Genomic DNA, 17915 nt, shown 5'->3' with positions numbered 1-17915 from the left:
AGAGGAGATAATTAAGTGGCTGCTTCCTGCATTATTTAAAGTGTTTTATGTTAATGAGTTAGTGGTGACGGACGTCCTCCTGGACACAGTTTCTGAAACAAAGAAAGAGCAACCTGTGCTGCTACTCGAGAGTCAGCGTTTCATCTTCCAGACTTCCCTCAGAACCTTGAAAATGTCCCATTCACTCACTCACACACACACACAGTCAGTAAAATCTGTGTTTTTTGTGACATGAGATTGTAAAGTAACAGGCGTATAGTTCAGATGATCAGCATGTCTCCCTTTTTCATTCATAAACTCACAGGATGAAGCTTAATCTACTGAACAATCCTTTTTCTTTTTTTTGGCAGAGCTCTAGATTTTTATTAATGGTTAAAACATTTCATCTAAAAATCAATAAAATCCACATTTTAAGTCTAAACTAGATTTTAAAGGAATATTTCAACATTTTGGGATATAACGATTTTCTGTTTGGGACTTTTTTCAAATGTTACTTCAAGCCACAGTGAACTATGTATAATATTATTATTATTATTATATTATATAATCAACAGCTCTTTTTTCTGTTGCACTTTATCTGAGTTGATCGTTATATGAGCTGTGAATTACAAGAGAACTTGTTTACAGTAAACTTTAGTGTCAAGTTTTTCACAGGGATTAGTATTTTTAAGCGACATATTTTCTTCAGGATAAACTGTTTCAATTCCCTCTTCAGCCGGCCGTTTTGTCATATCACAGATTCAATTTTTTTTGTGATCAACTTTTTAATTTTGTTTTATAACAGACAGAGTTAAAACAATCATAAAAATACAGACAAGAATACAGACAAAAAGTAAGGAGACAAAAAAGTGAAACATAAACCCCATAGGTCTCTATTATAAATAAATACTGTGTGCAGGGAAAACAGATTCCAGAGCATAGCTAAAAAATAAAATAATAATATAGCACTCACAGCAGTTTGTTAATTCTTTTTAGCATCGATTCCCATGCCGAGATGGTGACAGCTGCAGCACAATGCACTCTTGCCACTGACAGCGCCACACCAATGATATCAATATATGTGTTAATCCACTGGATTTTTGTGACTGCGTGTGGGGGTTTCCAGCGTAAAGCTAACATCTTTTTGGCTGCAGTGATGCCTGTTAAAAGAATACGTGTATTTATACATGTTAATTTTAATGAGGTTGTATCATTCAGGAGCAGCAGAGCGGGAGAGCATGGCACAGTTACACCCAGTACATCAGATAGAATATCACAAACCTCCCCCCCAAAATGTTGTAACATCCCTGCATTCCCAATACATACGCATGTCTACTGACCAATCCTTCAAAAAGAAGCAATGAATTGAGACGCCTAGCTTCGCTCTAATGTTTCTCAGTCCACACGTTTCCTCCAAACATGACCTGAATCTCTGAGGGGAAGTTCATGAAAGAGAGCTGGGAGTGATGGGAACTTGCTACATGACAGCATTTGACAGGCAATTGCAGGAACAACCGGGGAATCGGTTACACAATATTTTTTCGGGGGGGGGGCAAGCTGGAAATTATAATAATAAAGAAGATCGGTGATGAAATATAATTGTCGTCAAACCTCCAGTCAGTGTTTGCCTTGGGAGTCTGTCTGCCTTTCAACCGTCTGACAGTTCATTCGCAGGCGAAGTCACAGGAGAGCTGAGCCGAGCGGCAGAGCCGAGCTGTCAATCACAGACGTATATACTCACAGATATATATAAGACAGAGCCCACATCTATCCCAGGGACATGTTATAATGATCTCTCCATGTGAGAGGGTAAGTCATGCAGTAGGTGTGTGTGTGTGTGTGTGTGTGTGTGTGTGTGTGTGTGTGTGTTTGTGAAGGATGCAAAAGTGAACAAGAAGTTTTTCTTTTTTTAAATACCTCAATTAAGAAGCTTTTTGAGGATCTTTAATTCCATTTTTCCACTTCAATCAGTAGAGACAAGTAAATGATTGAAAGATGAAAGGTTTGTTTTCTGTATGTGATATTGAATGATTGTCAGAGAATCTTTAGCGCTTGAACTCTACAGGGAGACAGGGTGATTGAAGATGTCTGCCCTGAGCGGCAACAAGATCTACCCCCCCCCCCCCCAGAGTCCAGACACTGGTGGTGGAGGTGTTAGCGGATGATGTTGTCTGGGTTGATGCGAAGAAGAAGTTGATTGATCTGTGAAGACTGGAGTTGATGAGAAGATGGCTGATGATGTCATCTGAGGCAAACTGCGCAGGCTGGGGTTGACCGGACGATGGCTGACGCTGTGATCTAAGGCTGCGATGACAGCAGCTATGTGATAGATTAGTTTCACACTGAGGCGCTGTGTGATGGATGGACTGTAATCAACTCATATGTAGCATCACCTTCATGTGTTAAAACTTTGTCTGGCTGTGTAACAAAAGTTGGCTCTTTGGCTCTTTAATTATGCAAATCAGAGCGCAGAGCAACATTTTGCTGCAGCGGCAAAAGGAAGAAAAAGAAATGCACATCAAGAGCATGTTTTTGTTTTTGTTTTCACCCTTTTTATCCTAAAGATGTTGTACTCATCACTTTTACCAGCACTTGCTTGCAGGGCTTTTATGTGCTTAGCCTTTAATCTGGCAACTATGGGATTGTTATAAATTCCCATTCTCCCAGTTCTGCTACTGTCTGCTTTTGGGGGCTCTCTGTTCATCATAACAACATTTTCAGCAGCAGTTAAAGGTAACACCCTGATAGCTGGAAGAGAAATGTTTTTCCATGATGGAGCTTAGCAAGAAAGAAAAAAACTGCAGAATGCAAAAAAGTGTCAAAGTCTCTCCTCAACTTTTCTTTCACATTAGTTTGTATAATATCTGAAATTGTGCAAAGCACTAAACTTCATAAAGAATTAAAAGTGAAACTCTTATTTTCAGTTCATAGTATTAGTGTGTGTGTGTGTGTGTGTGTGTGTGTGTGTGTGTGACACTGAAACTGCTGACAGAAACATAAACAACACTCACTGTGTCTGACCGAAAAGGTTGACGATGTTGCCCTTTGCGTGTCTGTACGTGAGACTTTGTGAGGGAGAAGGAGGGGGGGAGGTAAGTGTGAGTTTGGCAGTTTGGCCTCTGTGTGTGTGTGTGTGTGTGTGTGTGTGTGTGTGTGTGTGTGTGTGTGTGTGTGTGTGTGTGTGTGTGTGTGTGTGTGTGTGTGTGCGTGCGTGCGTGTGTGTGTGGTCTTCAGGAAGTGTAATAACTTGGATTTAAACTTTCTTTCATAAGCTGGCTTCTCGAGCAGTTACTCATAGTGCTTCATACAGAATGAGATTCTATATTCGTTTCTTCTTAGTACTAGAAAACAAAACTTAGCTTGTTAAGCCCTAGGATCAGGTGTAACCTGGGGACTCATGGTCATTTAGGAATTACCTCCCAACGTCAGTGTTTGGTGTGGTGAATTCACATGGAATAAGTGAAGCCTCTTGTTTACTTCTATGTTCTGACATTTCTGATTGAAAACGATGAGGCGCTGCATGATAACCACCTCGTCTCTGGAGGCAGCATCACACTTTACAGCACAGTCAACCAAAACAACAAGCACTATAAACACGTGAAACAAAGATTATTCACTCCTCAAAATCTGGTTCTTCTGATGGATTTTAGTTTGCTTCTGTCTCCATGCTGTGTAGCGAGATGAGCCAGATACATTTACTCCCAAAATGCCGTCCAATCCTTCGTTTACAATGTCCAGCACAGCATCCATTATTCTCAAGTGGAAAAAATAGCAGATAAATCTGAGGAAACCTTCTTTAAAAAATACTGCCCCAAATGACTGAGATGCCGAGCTCTGATGCCATTCATCTTTTTATAGTCTATGGGAAAAGCCATCAATAATCCCGACTCCATGCATGAGGCGCTGCCAAAAATCTTTGTATGAAGACAAACAAGCGAACAAGCCGGGTTAGTTCCATTTCAATTTTGAAACCTGCTAATTAGTGCAAACATATTAATAGATAAATATGCGCAAACAAGGCTTATTAACGTCATGTGTCTGATGTTTGCATGAAAAATACCACCACAACCAAAACAAAATTGTTTCGTTGTGAATTAAATTAGCCGAGAGGACAGCTAGCTGTCAAGGTCCAGGATTAGTCAAAGGTAAGGGACCCGATTGCAGATTTTAAAATAATAATTTATTTTGGCCCAGAGTTCTGGGAGAGGGATTTGTCAGACAGACGGCCTGGAGGAAGGCCAAAGGGGGAGCAGGAACCTTCAGGCAGCCAGCCTGGAGGCACATGGGCTGAAACAGTTCAGGAAGTCAGAAGCAGAAGTAGAAGACTGTTAGAAGTCTACCAGAAGAGTAGAGCAGGTCTGGAGGTTAGCCAGGAGGAACAGGAACAGGATTAGAGAACCAGGGGCTGCTGACAGAGAAACAAAGGTTAGTGTTTGATGGGCCACCTATTTAGAAGAAGGGGCAGATAACGGACCGCCACCATTGGAGGACCAGGTATCGGCCAGTCCAATGGAGAACTAGAAGGGGCTTTCACTTGATGAAGGAACTGGACCCGATGAGGCGTTTGATTGGACTCCTGACACTGGACCTGGATGCAAGCAGGGCCTTGCAGGAATAGGTGGCTGTTGGCATTCTTCCAGGACAGATACTCTGATGGGACTAGGGGGCAGGTTACCATGGGGTTACCTCCTCTGTCAGACTCTTGAAGGGAAGCTGCAGCTTTGTTTCACTCCTGTTTAATGTGATGCAGCTGAGACTTCAATTTATAGGCCAAGCTGCCTGCTGAGATAGTTTGCTTACTGAACTTTCAAAGCACTCAACAGTGGTTGAAGGGACGTCCTCGACCAACAGTGGCTAGAGGATAGAGGAGTTCTGGTATGATGACATGTTGGTTAATCCATGCTTTAAATGTACCTGTCAACCCTGACTTCTTCGCTGCTGTCAGTCATGCCTAAAAATGTACTGCTGGTTGCCTGGAGTGTCGCAGTGTCTCTCAAGATGCAGTCAAAACGAGCCAACTTGTCTGAAGCTCTACTTTTCTATTTCTTTGAGGGTGGGCGCCTTGTTGTTTAATTGCATGTTGGGTTCTGGTGGGGTAATCAATGCAATGTACTGTATGGCCACAGGTCTTGCTCCAGCGCAGGTTATAGAAACCTTGACACAGGAGTTATTCTTCTTGCCCTGGGATCATTGCATTAATAATATGAACTACAGTAAAGAGAGAGACATAGAGAGAGAGAGAGAGAGAGAGAGAGAGAGAGAGAGAGAGAGAGAGAGAGAGAGAGACTTTAGATGTGTGCATGTACAGTAGGTGTCAGGTCAAAGCACAGTTTGCACTCATTAAGGTTCACCACAGACAAAACCTGCTCACATGTTGTCACAAACACACAGAGTGTCTTTAATGCAAACAGTCATCTTCGGGTATTTCGGTGCTAAGCATTATAAAATGATCAAATGTTTCCAAACGAACAGACATGAATGTATCCTTCAGCGTTGCGCACTGCAGTCTGATCAGCTCCGTGTGGAGTGTACATTCTTCAACTAAGTAAACTCATTGAAACAACATTTAATATGATCCTGCTCCGTGCGTCATTTAAGGAAGCATTTTAGCGCTGCTCCACAGTTAAACCAGCGGACCTCTGCATGATCGGACAGCCTGTGCGTGATATCGTTTTCGGATAATAATCAATTAAATGTTCAGTAATAGTTACATATTTACAGTCTGATGAGAGCTGGCGATAAAGGCGCAACAGCAGGCTACTGCATTTAGAAGGGATGTCACGCTGAAACTTTTAAGTGATCAGCACAACACTTTTACATCTGGGTGACCTAAAAATGCATCTGTTAATTAAATCAGTTAATATTAATTCAGTTAATAAGGTAATATAAGTGAGGATATGCCAGAGGCTCAACGCCTGTCTCCGCAACCCAACGCCCAGTCTGGATGTGTGGAGGCTGGATGTGTGGCCGTTACGCATGATGGAGAGGCTGCTCTTTGTTGCTCACTCCAGGAAGGAAGCGTTGTTATTACCAGCTAAACGTTTGTTTTACATCAGTCAAGCCAGGAGAAGAAGTGTAGACAGAACTGAAGACCGTCAGCGCGCACAGTCCAGCTGTGTGCCGATGGTTAAGTCACGTAGCTCTGACACAATTCTGCCAACTTGTGAGCAAATAAAACTAAAGAATTACCTCTCCTTCTATCGCTCTTGTTGACCAGTCTGTGTCACCTCTCTCTGTTCAGCCTGGTTGCTGATTAACGTAATGCAGGAGCAGCACCGTGCGCCATGGTTTGCCTGTTGTATTCAGACTTTGACCGAATAACAGAGCTCCACCCATGACTCACAGAGGACAACCCAGGAAACAGACAGCATTCCTCTCTTTGCACACATACACTGACACAATCGCATGATTCTTTTCACCGAGAGAAGCAAAACAGCTGCGACTAAGAAGGGCCAGTCTTTATATTCCTGGGAATCCTGGAAATACTACAGATTCAACAAGTTACTGACTGAATACTGTGTGGATCTTTAAAAAACACAGGATTGACGGGTTGGTACTGTCTGCTTGTTGTTAGTTTTGTTTCACTCAGAGGAAAATGGCTTCTTGTTCAGAGGAGGATCTGTGCTGTCCTGTCTGCTACGAAATCTTCAAACGTCCTGTGATCCTGTCATGTAGCCACAGCTTCTGTGAAGCCTGTCTGCAGAGGTGGTGGAGAGAGAAGCAGGCCCAGGAGTGTCCAGTCTGTAAGAAAAGATCTTTAAGGTCAGATCCACCTTGTAACTTGGCATTAAAGAACCTGTGTGAGGCCTTCTTACTGCAGAAAGATCAGAGAGCTTCATCGGACTCTGAGGATCTCTGCAGTCTGCACTCTGAGAAACTCAGACTGTTCTGTCTGGATCATCAGCAGCCAGCGTGTGTCGTCTGCAGAGACTCTAAAAAACACACCAACCACACGTTCAGACCCATCGATGAAGCTGCAAAAGATCTCAGGGACAAACTGCAGGAATCACTGAATCGCTCGAAGAAGAAACTGGAGCACTTTAATGATTTCAAACAAAAGGGTGAAGACACAGGAAAACACATCAAGGCCCAGGCTGCAGACACAGAGAGGCAGATAAAGGAGCAGTTCAAAAAGCTTCACCAGTTTCTAGAAGAGGAAGAGGAGGCCAGAGTCTCTGCACTGAGGGAGGAAGAGCAGCAGAAGAGTCGGAGGATGAAGGAGGAGGTGGAGGCTCTGAGCAGAGAGATAGCAGCTCTTTCAGACACAGTCAGAGCCACAGAGGTTGAGCTGAGAGCTGCAGACGTCTCATTCCTGAAAAACTACAAGGCTGCAGTGGAAAGAGTCCATCAGCGCCGCCTGGTGGAGGATAAAAAACTGCCGTCAGGAGCTCTGATAGATGTGGCCAAACACCTAGGCAACCTGAGCTTCAACATCTGGAACAAGATGAAGGACATGGTCTCCTACAGTCCTGTGATCCTGGACCCAAACACTGCTGGTTCAGGACTCATCCTGTCTGAAGATCTGACCTGCGTGAGACGAGGAGAGGAGGAGCAGCCGCTTCCTGATAATCCAGAGAGGATTGGTGAGTGCTGCTCTGTCCTGAGCTTCGAGGGCTTTAACTCAGGGACTCACAGCTGGGACGTCCAGGTTGGACAGAACACAATCTGGGACGTGGCTGTGTGTGAGGAGTCTGCAGACAGGAAGGTAGACATAGACTCTGGATTATGGAGAATTCATTGTTATAATAACACATATGCAGCACTTAACCGTTCAGGTAACCCCGTTGTTCTGTCAGTGGTAGGGCGACCTCAGAGGATCAGAGTGAATCTGGACTGTAACAGAGGAAAGCTGTCATTCTTTGATCCTGACACTAACACACACATACACACCTTCACACACACTTTCACTGAAAAGCTGTTTCCATACATTTGGTGTGGAGAGTCACCTGCTCTGAAGATATTACCACTGAAGGTCTCTGTAACAGTGGAGCAGTAAACAGGGGCAGATCAAGGCAATAATCGACATAGGAGGTCACCTAGGGCGACACATTCTGGAGGGGGGCTGCTCCTGTACATACAGTTAAACTAATGAAACGGTTCATTTCAGCAACTGTCTCTTTAGATCTCCTTTAAAGGATGATTTAAAACATGACGTTCATTTCTCTTTATCATGATCTTTTGATTTGTTTTTTTTAATTAGCTTGCCAAGATCTGATCCCAGTGCGTTCCTGTTTGTTAAACAAACAGACAAACAGATGAAAGAAAGACACAGAGATAAAGTCCAGACTGTGGCAGCTGATAAGAGATTAACAATGCAGCACTACACTGCATGAACTGTTTCTGAAAATGAGTATCAGGGGCAGAGGTACACATTTCAAACTTTCAATACTTTGACGATTAATAAAGTGTCATAATCAAGGGTCAAGGGTCATAATCTCATCATCAAATGCTCACAGCTCTAAAGCTGGCCCTGAAATTAAAGTAGAGACAACGATGAAGTCAGTTCATTTTTGTATAAATATATAAATTATTAAAAATCATAGTATAGTTGTATATATGTTTGGAAAATCATTGGCTTGTAAATATCAAATATAGTGTCATAAATATAGTATAGCAAATTGTATATAGATAGATTGTATATATAGAGAGCTTATAAGGAACACAGGAATTTAATTTAATAAATATTAATTATTGAGCTGTGGAAAAGGGGTAGGATTAAATAAGTTGTATACTTCTTCCTACTCCTTTTCAGGCATATCAACTGAATATACGTAATTTTCTTTTTCTTTTTTTGTGAAATAATTTGAACATTGTTTTTTGTTTATTGTATTTTTGTGCTTTTCATTTTGTTCTCTATTGTTTGATATGTTTGATTTTATTTGATATGTCTGAAATAAATTTAATCAATCAATCAATTCAGTGTAATAAAAGTCTGTGATTATGTTGGTGTGTGTGTGTCGTCTTTATTTAACACTACATGGGAGGCCATGGTGTCGCTGAACAGAGGACATGAGTATGATTGGGAAAGTGTAGTTCTGTTTATTTGTTCCTGTTGTGTAAAAGATAACATTTCATCCAGCAGGGTTCATAGGAACACAGGATCCATGGAGAGTCACTTTTGGAGTCAAATGCCTCCTTTCTTTCCAGCATCCTGACTTTGTGCAGGTCCGGGAATGGCTTGACCCAGCTCAACATTACTGGCCCAACAGTTAAATTCAATGGGTTCCCCTACAAGTTTAATGTCACTAAATGTAAATCAATTTTGAAACAGGCAACAATAAATAAAACATGTTTCTTTGTTGTGTTAATAAGTTATGGTGAGTATTATTATTATTTTTTTAGAAAAGGTTATGATTGCGTAAATTATTGCATTGCTTTACCTAACTCTAACGGCCCCCCATGTGTCTGGGCCCCAGGAAGCCTCCCTTGATAACTCGTTCATAATTGGGAATTCAGCAGCTGCATTAACTATGATTTTTATGTTTTTATGTTTTGAGTTTTGCTCACTCTGAATGAAATAGAACTAGTCCATCCATTGATATTCCTGTGTTGTGCTGTGTTCTGTTGCATGATTGTCCTGAACCAGTACTTGCTACTATGGGTCTGCTCTGATCCACTGTGATGTATCTCCACAGCTTTTTGCATGTGAAACTTTAAGTTTTGACATGACTTGCTCAGTCTCTGCTTCCTGCTTCCTGACTTTGTATAGCCGCCACAAGCTGTGTGTGGTTTCTTCCTGCAGACAGGCCTGGAGCCTTGTCGGAGTTTTTCATATCTAATTTTTTTTATTTTTGAACTATCATTTGTATTTGTAGTCATGTTAAATAATATTGAAATCAGATAAATTCTTCCACTAAAGCCATGCTAAAAAATGCAACCCCCCCCCCACCCCACCCCCCCACTGTGGTTGGTTTCATCTCAAAGTTTCTGTATGCGATGGGTTTACCACAGCGATTATTAGACACGTCGGTGACAGGAAGCAGAGTGTGGCCGAACTGAAGCAGATCGTAACAGTGATACTTCCAGCCTGTTTCCACCATTTGTGTTTGCTTTTTTATGGCTTTGCATGTCAACATTTTCACTGTGGGAGACTGAAGCTGTAACTCTCCTGGAGCACTTTGACTTCCTTTTTGACCTGGCAGCTAGCCTACCTGTCGTTACGCAGCATGTCCTGTGTGTTAAGCTAGGCTAGCTAAGCAACATGCTTGGATTGGAGGAATTTAGCAGTATTTAAAAGAGGATTTTTTTTAGACTTCCAGACTGAAAGAGAAATGGCAGCATTCTTCACATTATTTCTGAAAAAAGGACCCCTTTGTTCCCACTCTAACAAAGCCCCCCAGTCCAAGAATCTTGGCTTGCATGACACCCTTGTCCTCTGCAGTTACTTTATACTGTACTGTTAACATAATCACTGTTTTTCCCAGCCTCTTTCAAATCTTTGTTTTCATTGGCATACGTTAGCAGTATGCATGTATCTCTGGAATTGTAGCACCTGACCAGAAGACGAACAAATGCTTTAACACTGAAGCTCATAAACGCAATTATTGCTTTTCCAAGAAGCTGTACATCACTGATTTGCAGAAGAACTGACTCACTGTCAACTTTTTCTCCATTTCTAAATACAGCCTCCTAATTCCTGTCTCTGTTCCTCTTCCAGGTTTTCACTGTTATTACTCCTCTACCTCCTCTCCTCTCACCAGCAATCAGTTTTTCTGTAAATTCAACACAGACAGAAGATAACTTTCACTTTGAAAAAGTAAAACGACTTAAACAGAGAGAGGACAGCTTCAGGTCACAGGACCAGTAACTGTGCACGCTGAACGGAGCTTTAGAAAACACACGACTCCATTCGGTCAAAGTGAAAGTAGGTTACAAGAAACTTTGTGGAGGCAAAGAGAAACCTCAACAGTCTGAGCTGTCTGACTGTCGTGAGTTTTGAAAATTGCTTCTTGTTCAGAGGAGGATCTGTGCTGCAGCGCCGCCTGCTGGAGGATCCACAGCTGACTACAGGAGCTCTGATAGATGTGGCCAAACACCTGGGCAACCTGAGCTTCAACATCTGGAACAAGATGAAGGACATGGTCTCCTACAGTCCTGTGATCCTGGACCCAAACACTGCTGGTTCAGGACTCATCGTGTCTGAAGATCTGACCTGCGTGAGACGAGGAGAGGAGGAGCAGCCGCTTCCTGATAATCCAGAGAGGATTGGTGAGTGCTGCTCTGTCCTGAGCTTCGAGGGCTTTAACTCAGGGACTCACAGCTGGGACGTCCAGGTTGGACAGAACACAATCTGGGACGTGGCTGTGTGTGAGGAGTCTGCAGACAGGAAGGTAGACATAGACTCTGGATTATGGAGAATTCATTGTTATAATAATGCATATGCAGCACTTAACCGTTCAGGTAACCCCGTTGTTCTGTCAGTGAGAGGACGACCTCAGAGGATCAGAGTGAATCTGGACTGTAACAGAGGAAAGCTGTCGTTCTCTGATCCTGACACTAACACACACATACACACCTTCACACACACTTTCAGTCAAAAGCTGTGTTGGGCCATGCAGGCTTAAGACAGGCAAACAATGGACTTGGGCATGCATCTCTGTGAGAAGCCTCGTGAGTTGTTCACTGAGACCTAAAAGGACTCTCAATCCCAGAATCCCCTGCAATACTTCACACCTACGCGTGAAGTAAGGGGGGACCGGAACCTCTCTCTTCTCATTGGAGGGGACCTGAGGTAGACCCCACAGGAAGCAGGCCAGGGTATTACTCTCCTGATCTTTACTAACACACACACACACACACACACACACACACACACACACACACACACACACACACACACACACACACACACATTCCCGTGGAGACTAACTCCACCACTGTGCCATTACACACATAGGCTGCACACTCACACACAGAGATCTGTACACTCACGGCCATCCAGACGCCTCAGAGACACAGATCGTGTAGGGCCGAACTCGGTCTCTTTTAGACATTAAGGCCACATTTAGGTCTTTGTTAGGTGTGCGCCATCGGAAGGGTGACCACGTGGAACGAAGCCATCTTCCCCCTTTCTCCCTCTCCTCTCTCTCTTTCCTCCACAGACACAGACACAGACACACACACACAGACACACACACACACACACACACACACGCACGCACCCAGGTCTTTGTTAGGTGTGCGCCATCATAAGCGACCACGTGGGTACGAAGCCATCTCCCCCCCTCTCTTCCCCTCCTCTCTCTCTCTCTCACACACACACACACACACTTACACACACACACACACACACACACACACACTCACACTCACACCCCTTCCACAAGCCTTGCTTGATAATGTTTGTTGCTTAGATTAGTTTATGATAGTTATTTGTTTAATTCCATTGTTCATTGATTTTGGATTGATGTTGCTTTGTTTAAATAAATTCTGTTATATTTTAAGAGAGCAGTTGTTTGTGGTTACTGGTGTATTTACATTGTGATATAAGCTGGGTGTGAAGGCTTTGTGTACGGATTTCACGCCTTCAATTTATTAAATATAGTTATTAATTATTAATGATATTAGTAATTAAGTAACTCATTTGAGACTGATTTGAGTGATATTTTGGTTATATTTCCCTGATTACAGGGTGGTGCCCCAAGAGTGATTGAACATAGTTTAATGATATTGTTATTTATATTATTAATAATTAAATATAATTATTAAAGAATATAACCAAAGTTGACTTGATACAAACCCCAACAGCTGTTTCCATACATTTGGTGTGGAGAGTCACCTGCTCTGAAGATATTACCACTGAAGGTCTCTGTAACAGTGAAGCAGTAAACAGGGGCAGATCAAGGCAATAATCGACATAGGAGGTCACCTAGGGCGACACATTCTGGAGGGGGGCTGCTCCTGTACATACAGTTAAACTAATTAAACGGTTAATTTCAGCAACTGTCTCTTGAAGCCCAGGGAAGACAGGATCCATGGATATCTGTAAAGTCTTCACAGTCATCTGTCCTGTAGGTTGTCGAGTATGTTGTTCTGAAAAAAGAGTTGATCAAGTGCAGAATGTCCCTGAGATGACTGACACTCGATCCTCAAATGTTCTACTTAAATAACTATGAAACATTGATGCATCTTTGTAACCTAAAGGCAAACCAGAAAAGGTAAAGAAAAGAAAAACAAGAAGCTCCCGTTTGAAGGATTTATTGGTAAGTGGTGTTTGTTGCCGACATGGGGGGGTTATGTGTTTGTTATGCTGTTGGTACCGATGATCTTAATGCTATTGTTGTGTTCCAGTTTGTATCTGACCTTGGCTGTGACACTTTGGTCTGTTTGTGTTGGAAACATTTTTACTCACTTCTGTCTAAAGTCGTCTGAAGTGTCTAAAGTCTCTGGATGCAGCTGTATCATGCTGTATTCAAATCAAATGACAAGACAGTAAACATCGTCTAACTTTTTCATATTGTTGCTCATATTTTTTTGCTTTTGTATTTGTATGTGAAATTAAAAAAATCAGGAAACTGGCAGGAAAGTATTGGTTCAACACCCAGGACTACCACTCAAACCACTACATCTTTATTCTCTCTACTCTAGTCCAACTTTAAAACCAACATACCAACAAAGCCCCACCCTGTATGTGACTCAACACAGGCAAACCACAAAACAGGTGGTCTTTTTCTCTGTAGACAGACACACACACACAGACAGAAGATAACATTCACTGAGAGGAATAAAAGACACGACTTCCTCGAAGAGAGGACAGCTTTAGGAGGAAATACTGGAATACTGTCACTTCAACAAGTCAAAGTAAGTTACGGGAAACTCTGTGGAGGAGGGACAGGAACCTCAGCAGTCTGACTTGTTTGAGCTGTCTCACTGTCCTGAGTTTTGCTTCACTCAGAGGAAAATGGCTTCTTGTTCAGAGGAGGATCTGTGCTGTTCTGTCTGCTCTGACATCTTCAAACATCCTGTGATCCTGTCATGTAGCCACAGCTTCTGTGAAGCCTGTCTGCAGAGGTGGTGGAGAAAGAAGCAGGCCCAGCAGTGTCCGTTCTGTAAGAGACTGTCAGAGTCAGAACCTTTGTATAACCTGGAATTAGAGAACTTGTGTGAGGCTTTACTACAGAAAGATCAGAGAGCTTCATCGGACTCTGAGGATCTCTGCAGTCTGCACTCTTATAGACTCAGACTGTTCTGTCTGGATCATCAGCAGCCAGCGTGTGTCATCTGCAGAAACTCGCAAAATCACATCAACCACACATTCAGACCCATCGATGAAACTGCAATAGAACGCAAGGAAGATCTTGAGGATTTCCTGAAGCCCTTGGAGGATAAACTGGAGCGCTGTAATAAAGTCAAAGAACACTGGGATGAAACAGGAAAACACATCAAGGCCCAGGCTGCAGACACAGAGAGGCAGATAAAGGAGCAGTTCAAAAAGCTTCACCAGTTTCTAGAAGAGGAAGAGGAGGCCAGAGTCTCTGCACTGAGGGAGGAAGAGCAGCAGAAGAGTCGGAGGATGAAGGAGGAGATGGAGGCTCTGAGCAGAGAGATAGCAGCTCTTTCAGACACAGTCAGAGCCACAGATGAGGAGCTGGTAGCTTCACATGTCTCATTCCTGAAAAACTACAAGGCTGCATGGGAAAGAGTTGAGCAGCACTCCCTGGAGAATCCAAAGCTGCCGTCAGGAGCTCTGATAGATGTGGCCAAACACCTAGGCAACCTGAGCTTCAACATCTGGAACAAGATGAAGGACATGGTCTCCTACAGTCCTGTGATCCTGGACCCAAACACTGCTGGTTCAAGACTCATCGTGTCTGAAGATCTGACCTGCGTGAGACGAGGAGAGGAGGAGCAGCCGCTTCCTGATAATCCAGAGAGGATCAAAGGTTGGGGCTCTGTCCTGAGCTCTGAGGGCTTCAACTCAGGGACTCACAGCTGGGACGTCCAGGTTGGACAGAACACAATCTGGGACGTGGCTGTGTGTGAGGAGTCTGCAGACAGGAGTCAACACATTTACTTTAGATTGTTGGGCATAGGGATGTTTGATGATGAATACACACTATGCACCCCATCAGGTAACCCCGTTGTTGTGTCAGTGGTAGGGCGACCTCAGAGGATCAGATTGAATCTGGACTGGGACAAAGGAAAGCTGTCATTCTCTGATCCTGACACTAACACACACATACACACCTTCACACACACTTTCACTGAAAAGCTGTTTCCATACATTTGGTGTGGAGAGTCACCTGCTCTGAAGATATTACCACTGAAGGTCTCTGTAACAGTGGAGCACTGAACGTGGAGATTATGATGAAGTCAGCTCATAAAGTGCTTATGTGTTGTTCTTATCTTTACATTAAACCAAAGATACAGCTTACACGACAAAGAAGAAGAACTTTTGCTCATTGGTAATAGCAGAAGTGAATTTTCTCTCTTTCTCCATTGCAGGTTCTCAAATATTTGTGACATCTGCCAAGTTGTTTTTATCAGTTGTTTTCTCAGGTCAATGAAGGTGAATTCAGTTTTTTATTTCTTGTGAAAAGTCACGTTTGAACTTGTATTGTTACAGTTTGTAATGAGAGCTTTTTAAAATAGCATGTTAGACGCTTGTGTGTGAGTCGTTTATAGAACTAATTGTTTTCACTGTGTGATGAAATCACAAACATATATGTTTTTTTATAGGCTGTTTCCAAAACCGTGTACTTTCTCACTATTCATACTAAATGTGACATATCATTGAGTTTGTGGTATGATACAAAATCAAAGTATGCATTTTTGTGTATGTGAGAAATGCCTGGATGCATGCTGGATCGGCTAGAAAGTATGAAATGGGAGCACACTGTAAACCTGCCCCACAATGCACTGTGGCTCATAATAACATTTTACATGTTGCCAAATGAAATTCAAATGATTATGCAGTTGTATCAGTAATGAAAGTTTGCATAGTGTGGTTGAAATATTTTTACGGACCAACGGTCGCTCTAACTTGATGCTTGATAGCTCATCGAACGGAGCTCGGACAGGAAGTACATCATGTGACCCGTATTTTAGTCAAGTCAAGTTAAGTTTATTTATATAGCAAATTTCATTTGACAAGCATTGACTTAATGTACTTAAAATGTGCTTTTAGTATGTTGCTAACTGCATACTAACTGTCAGGGTCATATGCATGTATGACATATATTTTGGAGTATGTAGTTGGTAGAATGTGTTTTCAGATACGGCCTTGTACTTTTCTGGTTTTACTCTTTTACAGACATGCTTCTCATAAACATAGACCTGAATTACACACGTGCAATAACAGGACCTGTGGACATGCATTCATGGAGAACTCATGATTAATAAAGTGTATATTCTATATCTTCTCCTGAGTATGTGTGCTTTTCTTAAGTTTGATGAGTATTTTTCTTTGTTCAATCACGCCTCCTTTCTTTCCAGCATCCTGACTTCGTGCAGGTCCGGGAATGGCTTGACCCAGCTCAACATTACTGGCCCAACAGTTAAATTCAATGGGTTCCCCTACAGGTTTAATGTCACTAAATCAAAATCAATTTTGAAACAGGCAACAATAAATAAAACATGTTTCTTTGTTGTGTTAATAAGTTATGGTGAGTATTATTATTTTTTTTTTAGAAAAGGTTATGATTGCGTAAATTATTGCATTGCTTTACCTAACTCTAACGGCCCCCCATGTGTCTGGGCCCCAGGAAGCCTCCCTTGATAACTCGTTCATAATTGGGAATTCAGCAGCTGCATTAACTATGATTTTTATGTTTTTATGTTTTGAGTTTTGCTCACTCTGAATGAAATAGAACTAGTCCGTCCATTGATATTCCTGTGTTGTGCTGTGTTCTGTTGCATGATTGTCCTGAACCAGTACTTGCTACTATGGGTCTGCTCTGATCCACTGTGATGTATCTCCACAGCTTTTTGCATGTGAAACTTTAAGTTTTGACATGACTTGCTCAGTCTCTGCTTCCTGCTTCCTGACTTTGTATAGCCGCCACAAGCTGTGTGTGGTTTCTTCCTGCAGACAGGCCTGGAGCCTTGTCGGAGTTTTAAAAAATTTTCATATCTAAATATTATTTTTTTAAACTATCATTTGTATTTGTAGTCATGTTAAATAATATTAAAATCTGATAAATTCTCCCACTAAAGCCATGCTAAAAAATGCATTTTCTGTAAATTCAACACAGACAGAAGATAAGTTTCACTGTGAAAAAGTAAAACGACTTCAACAGAGAGAGGACAGCTTCAGGTCACAGGACCAGTAACTGTGCACGCTGAACGGAGCTTTAGAAAACACACGACTCAATTCGGTCAAAGTGAAAGTAGGTTACAGGAAACTTTGTGGAGGCAAAGAGAAACCTCAACAGTCTGAGCTGTTTGAGTTGTTTGACTGTGGTGAGTTTTAAAAATTGCACTGAAAAGCTGTTCCATACATTTGTCAAGGAGATTCACATCCTCTGAAGATAAAACCACTGAAGGTCTCTGTAACAGTGAAGCAGTGAAGGTGGAGATGATTGTGACGTTTATTTTTTAGCTAGCTTGTGTTTATCCTTAATGCAGTGTGTTAGAGAGAGAGCGATTTTGCCTATCTGTGTATTTGCGTCGGGCAATTGAGACAATTTAAATAATTTATACAGACACAGATTTGACTTTAACCTCCAACTTTGGAGTTTTCTACAATCGTGTACACTGAGCTCTCAGGTTGTGCCTTACAATCGGGCCGAACACGAGAACATAAATCATGAGCTTTGAAGGTGTTGGACTGATTGAGCCTGATCAATAGAGTTTTTCGGGTCGATATCGATATTGGGGAGACACAAAAACATCTGTTACCAATGTATCGGCCGATATCGTCTCAGATCTCTATTTGATCTGTAGATATATATACATATAAATATATATTGAAGACAAGACGGTCACTAAACTGGAAA

The 17915-nt window shown here is 42.2% G+C and overlaps 2 protein-coding genes across 2 annotated transcripts; both read left to right on the top strand.

The window, feature by feature from the left end:
• Window positions 1-6337: 6337 nt before the first annotated feature.
• LOC109995688 (zinc-binding protein A33-like) lies at window positions 6338-8922 on the top strand. Its single transcript, XM_029280349.2, has one exon. It carries the CDS (start codon window positions 6575-6577, stop codon window positions 7973-7975), a length of 1401 nt encoding a protein of 466 aa, XP_029136182.2. The 5' UTR covers window positions 6338-6574; the 3' UTR covers window positions 7976-8922.
• A 4258-nt stretch (window positions 8923-13180) lies between these two features.
• On the top strand, window positions 13181-16668 carry LOC109995686 (E3 ubiquitin-protein ligase TRIM39-like). The gene has a single exon (XM_020649501.3). The coding sequence runs from the start codon at window positions 13880-13882 to the stop codon at window positions 15269-15271; it is 1392 nt and encodes a 463-aa protein (XP_020505157.1). The 5' UTR covers window positions 13181-13879; the 3' UTR covers window positions 15272-16668.
• Window positions 16669-17915: the final 1247 nt, after the last annotated feature.

This window comes from Labrus bergylta, chromosome 9 (assembly GCF_963930695.1).
Source record: "Labrus bergylta chromosome 9, fLabBer1.1, whole genome shotgun sequence".
In the NCBI taxonomy this organism is placed as follows: domain Eukaryota; kingdom Metazoa; phylum Chordata; class Actinopteri; order Labriformes; family Labridae; genus Labrus; species Labrus bergylta.
Note: the sequence above shows the minus strand (reverse complement) of the source record. Positions and strands in the feature narration are given on the sequence as shown.

Bases quoted from the DNA above. Each gene is read 5' to 3' on its own strand.
- LOC109995686 (XM_020649501.3), top strand. From the start codon at position 13,880: ATGGCTTCTTGTTCAGAGGAGGATCTGTGCTGTTCTGTCTGCTCTGAC.
- LOC109995688 (XM_029280349.2), top strand. From the start codon at position 6,575: ATGGCTTCTTGTTCAGAGGAGGATCTGTGCTGTCCTGTCTGCTACGAA.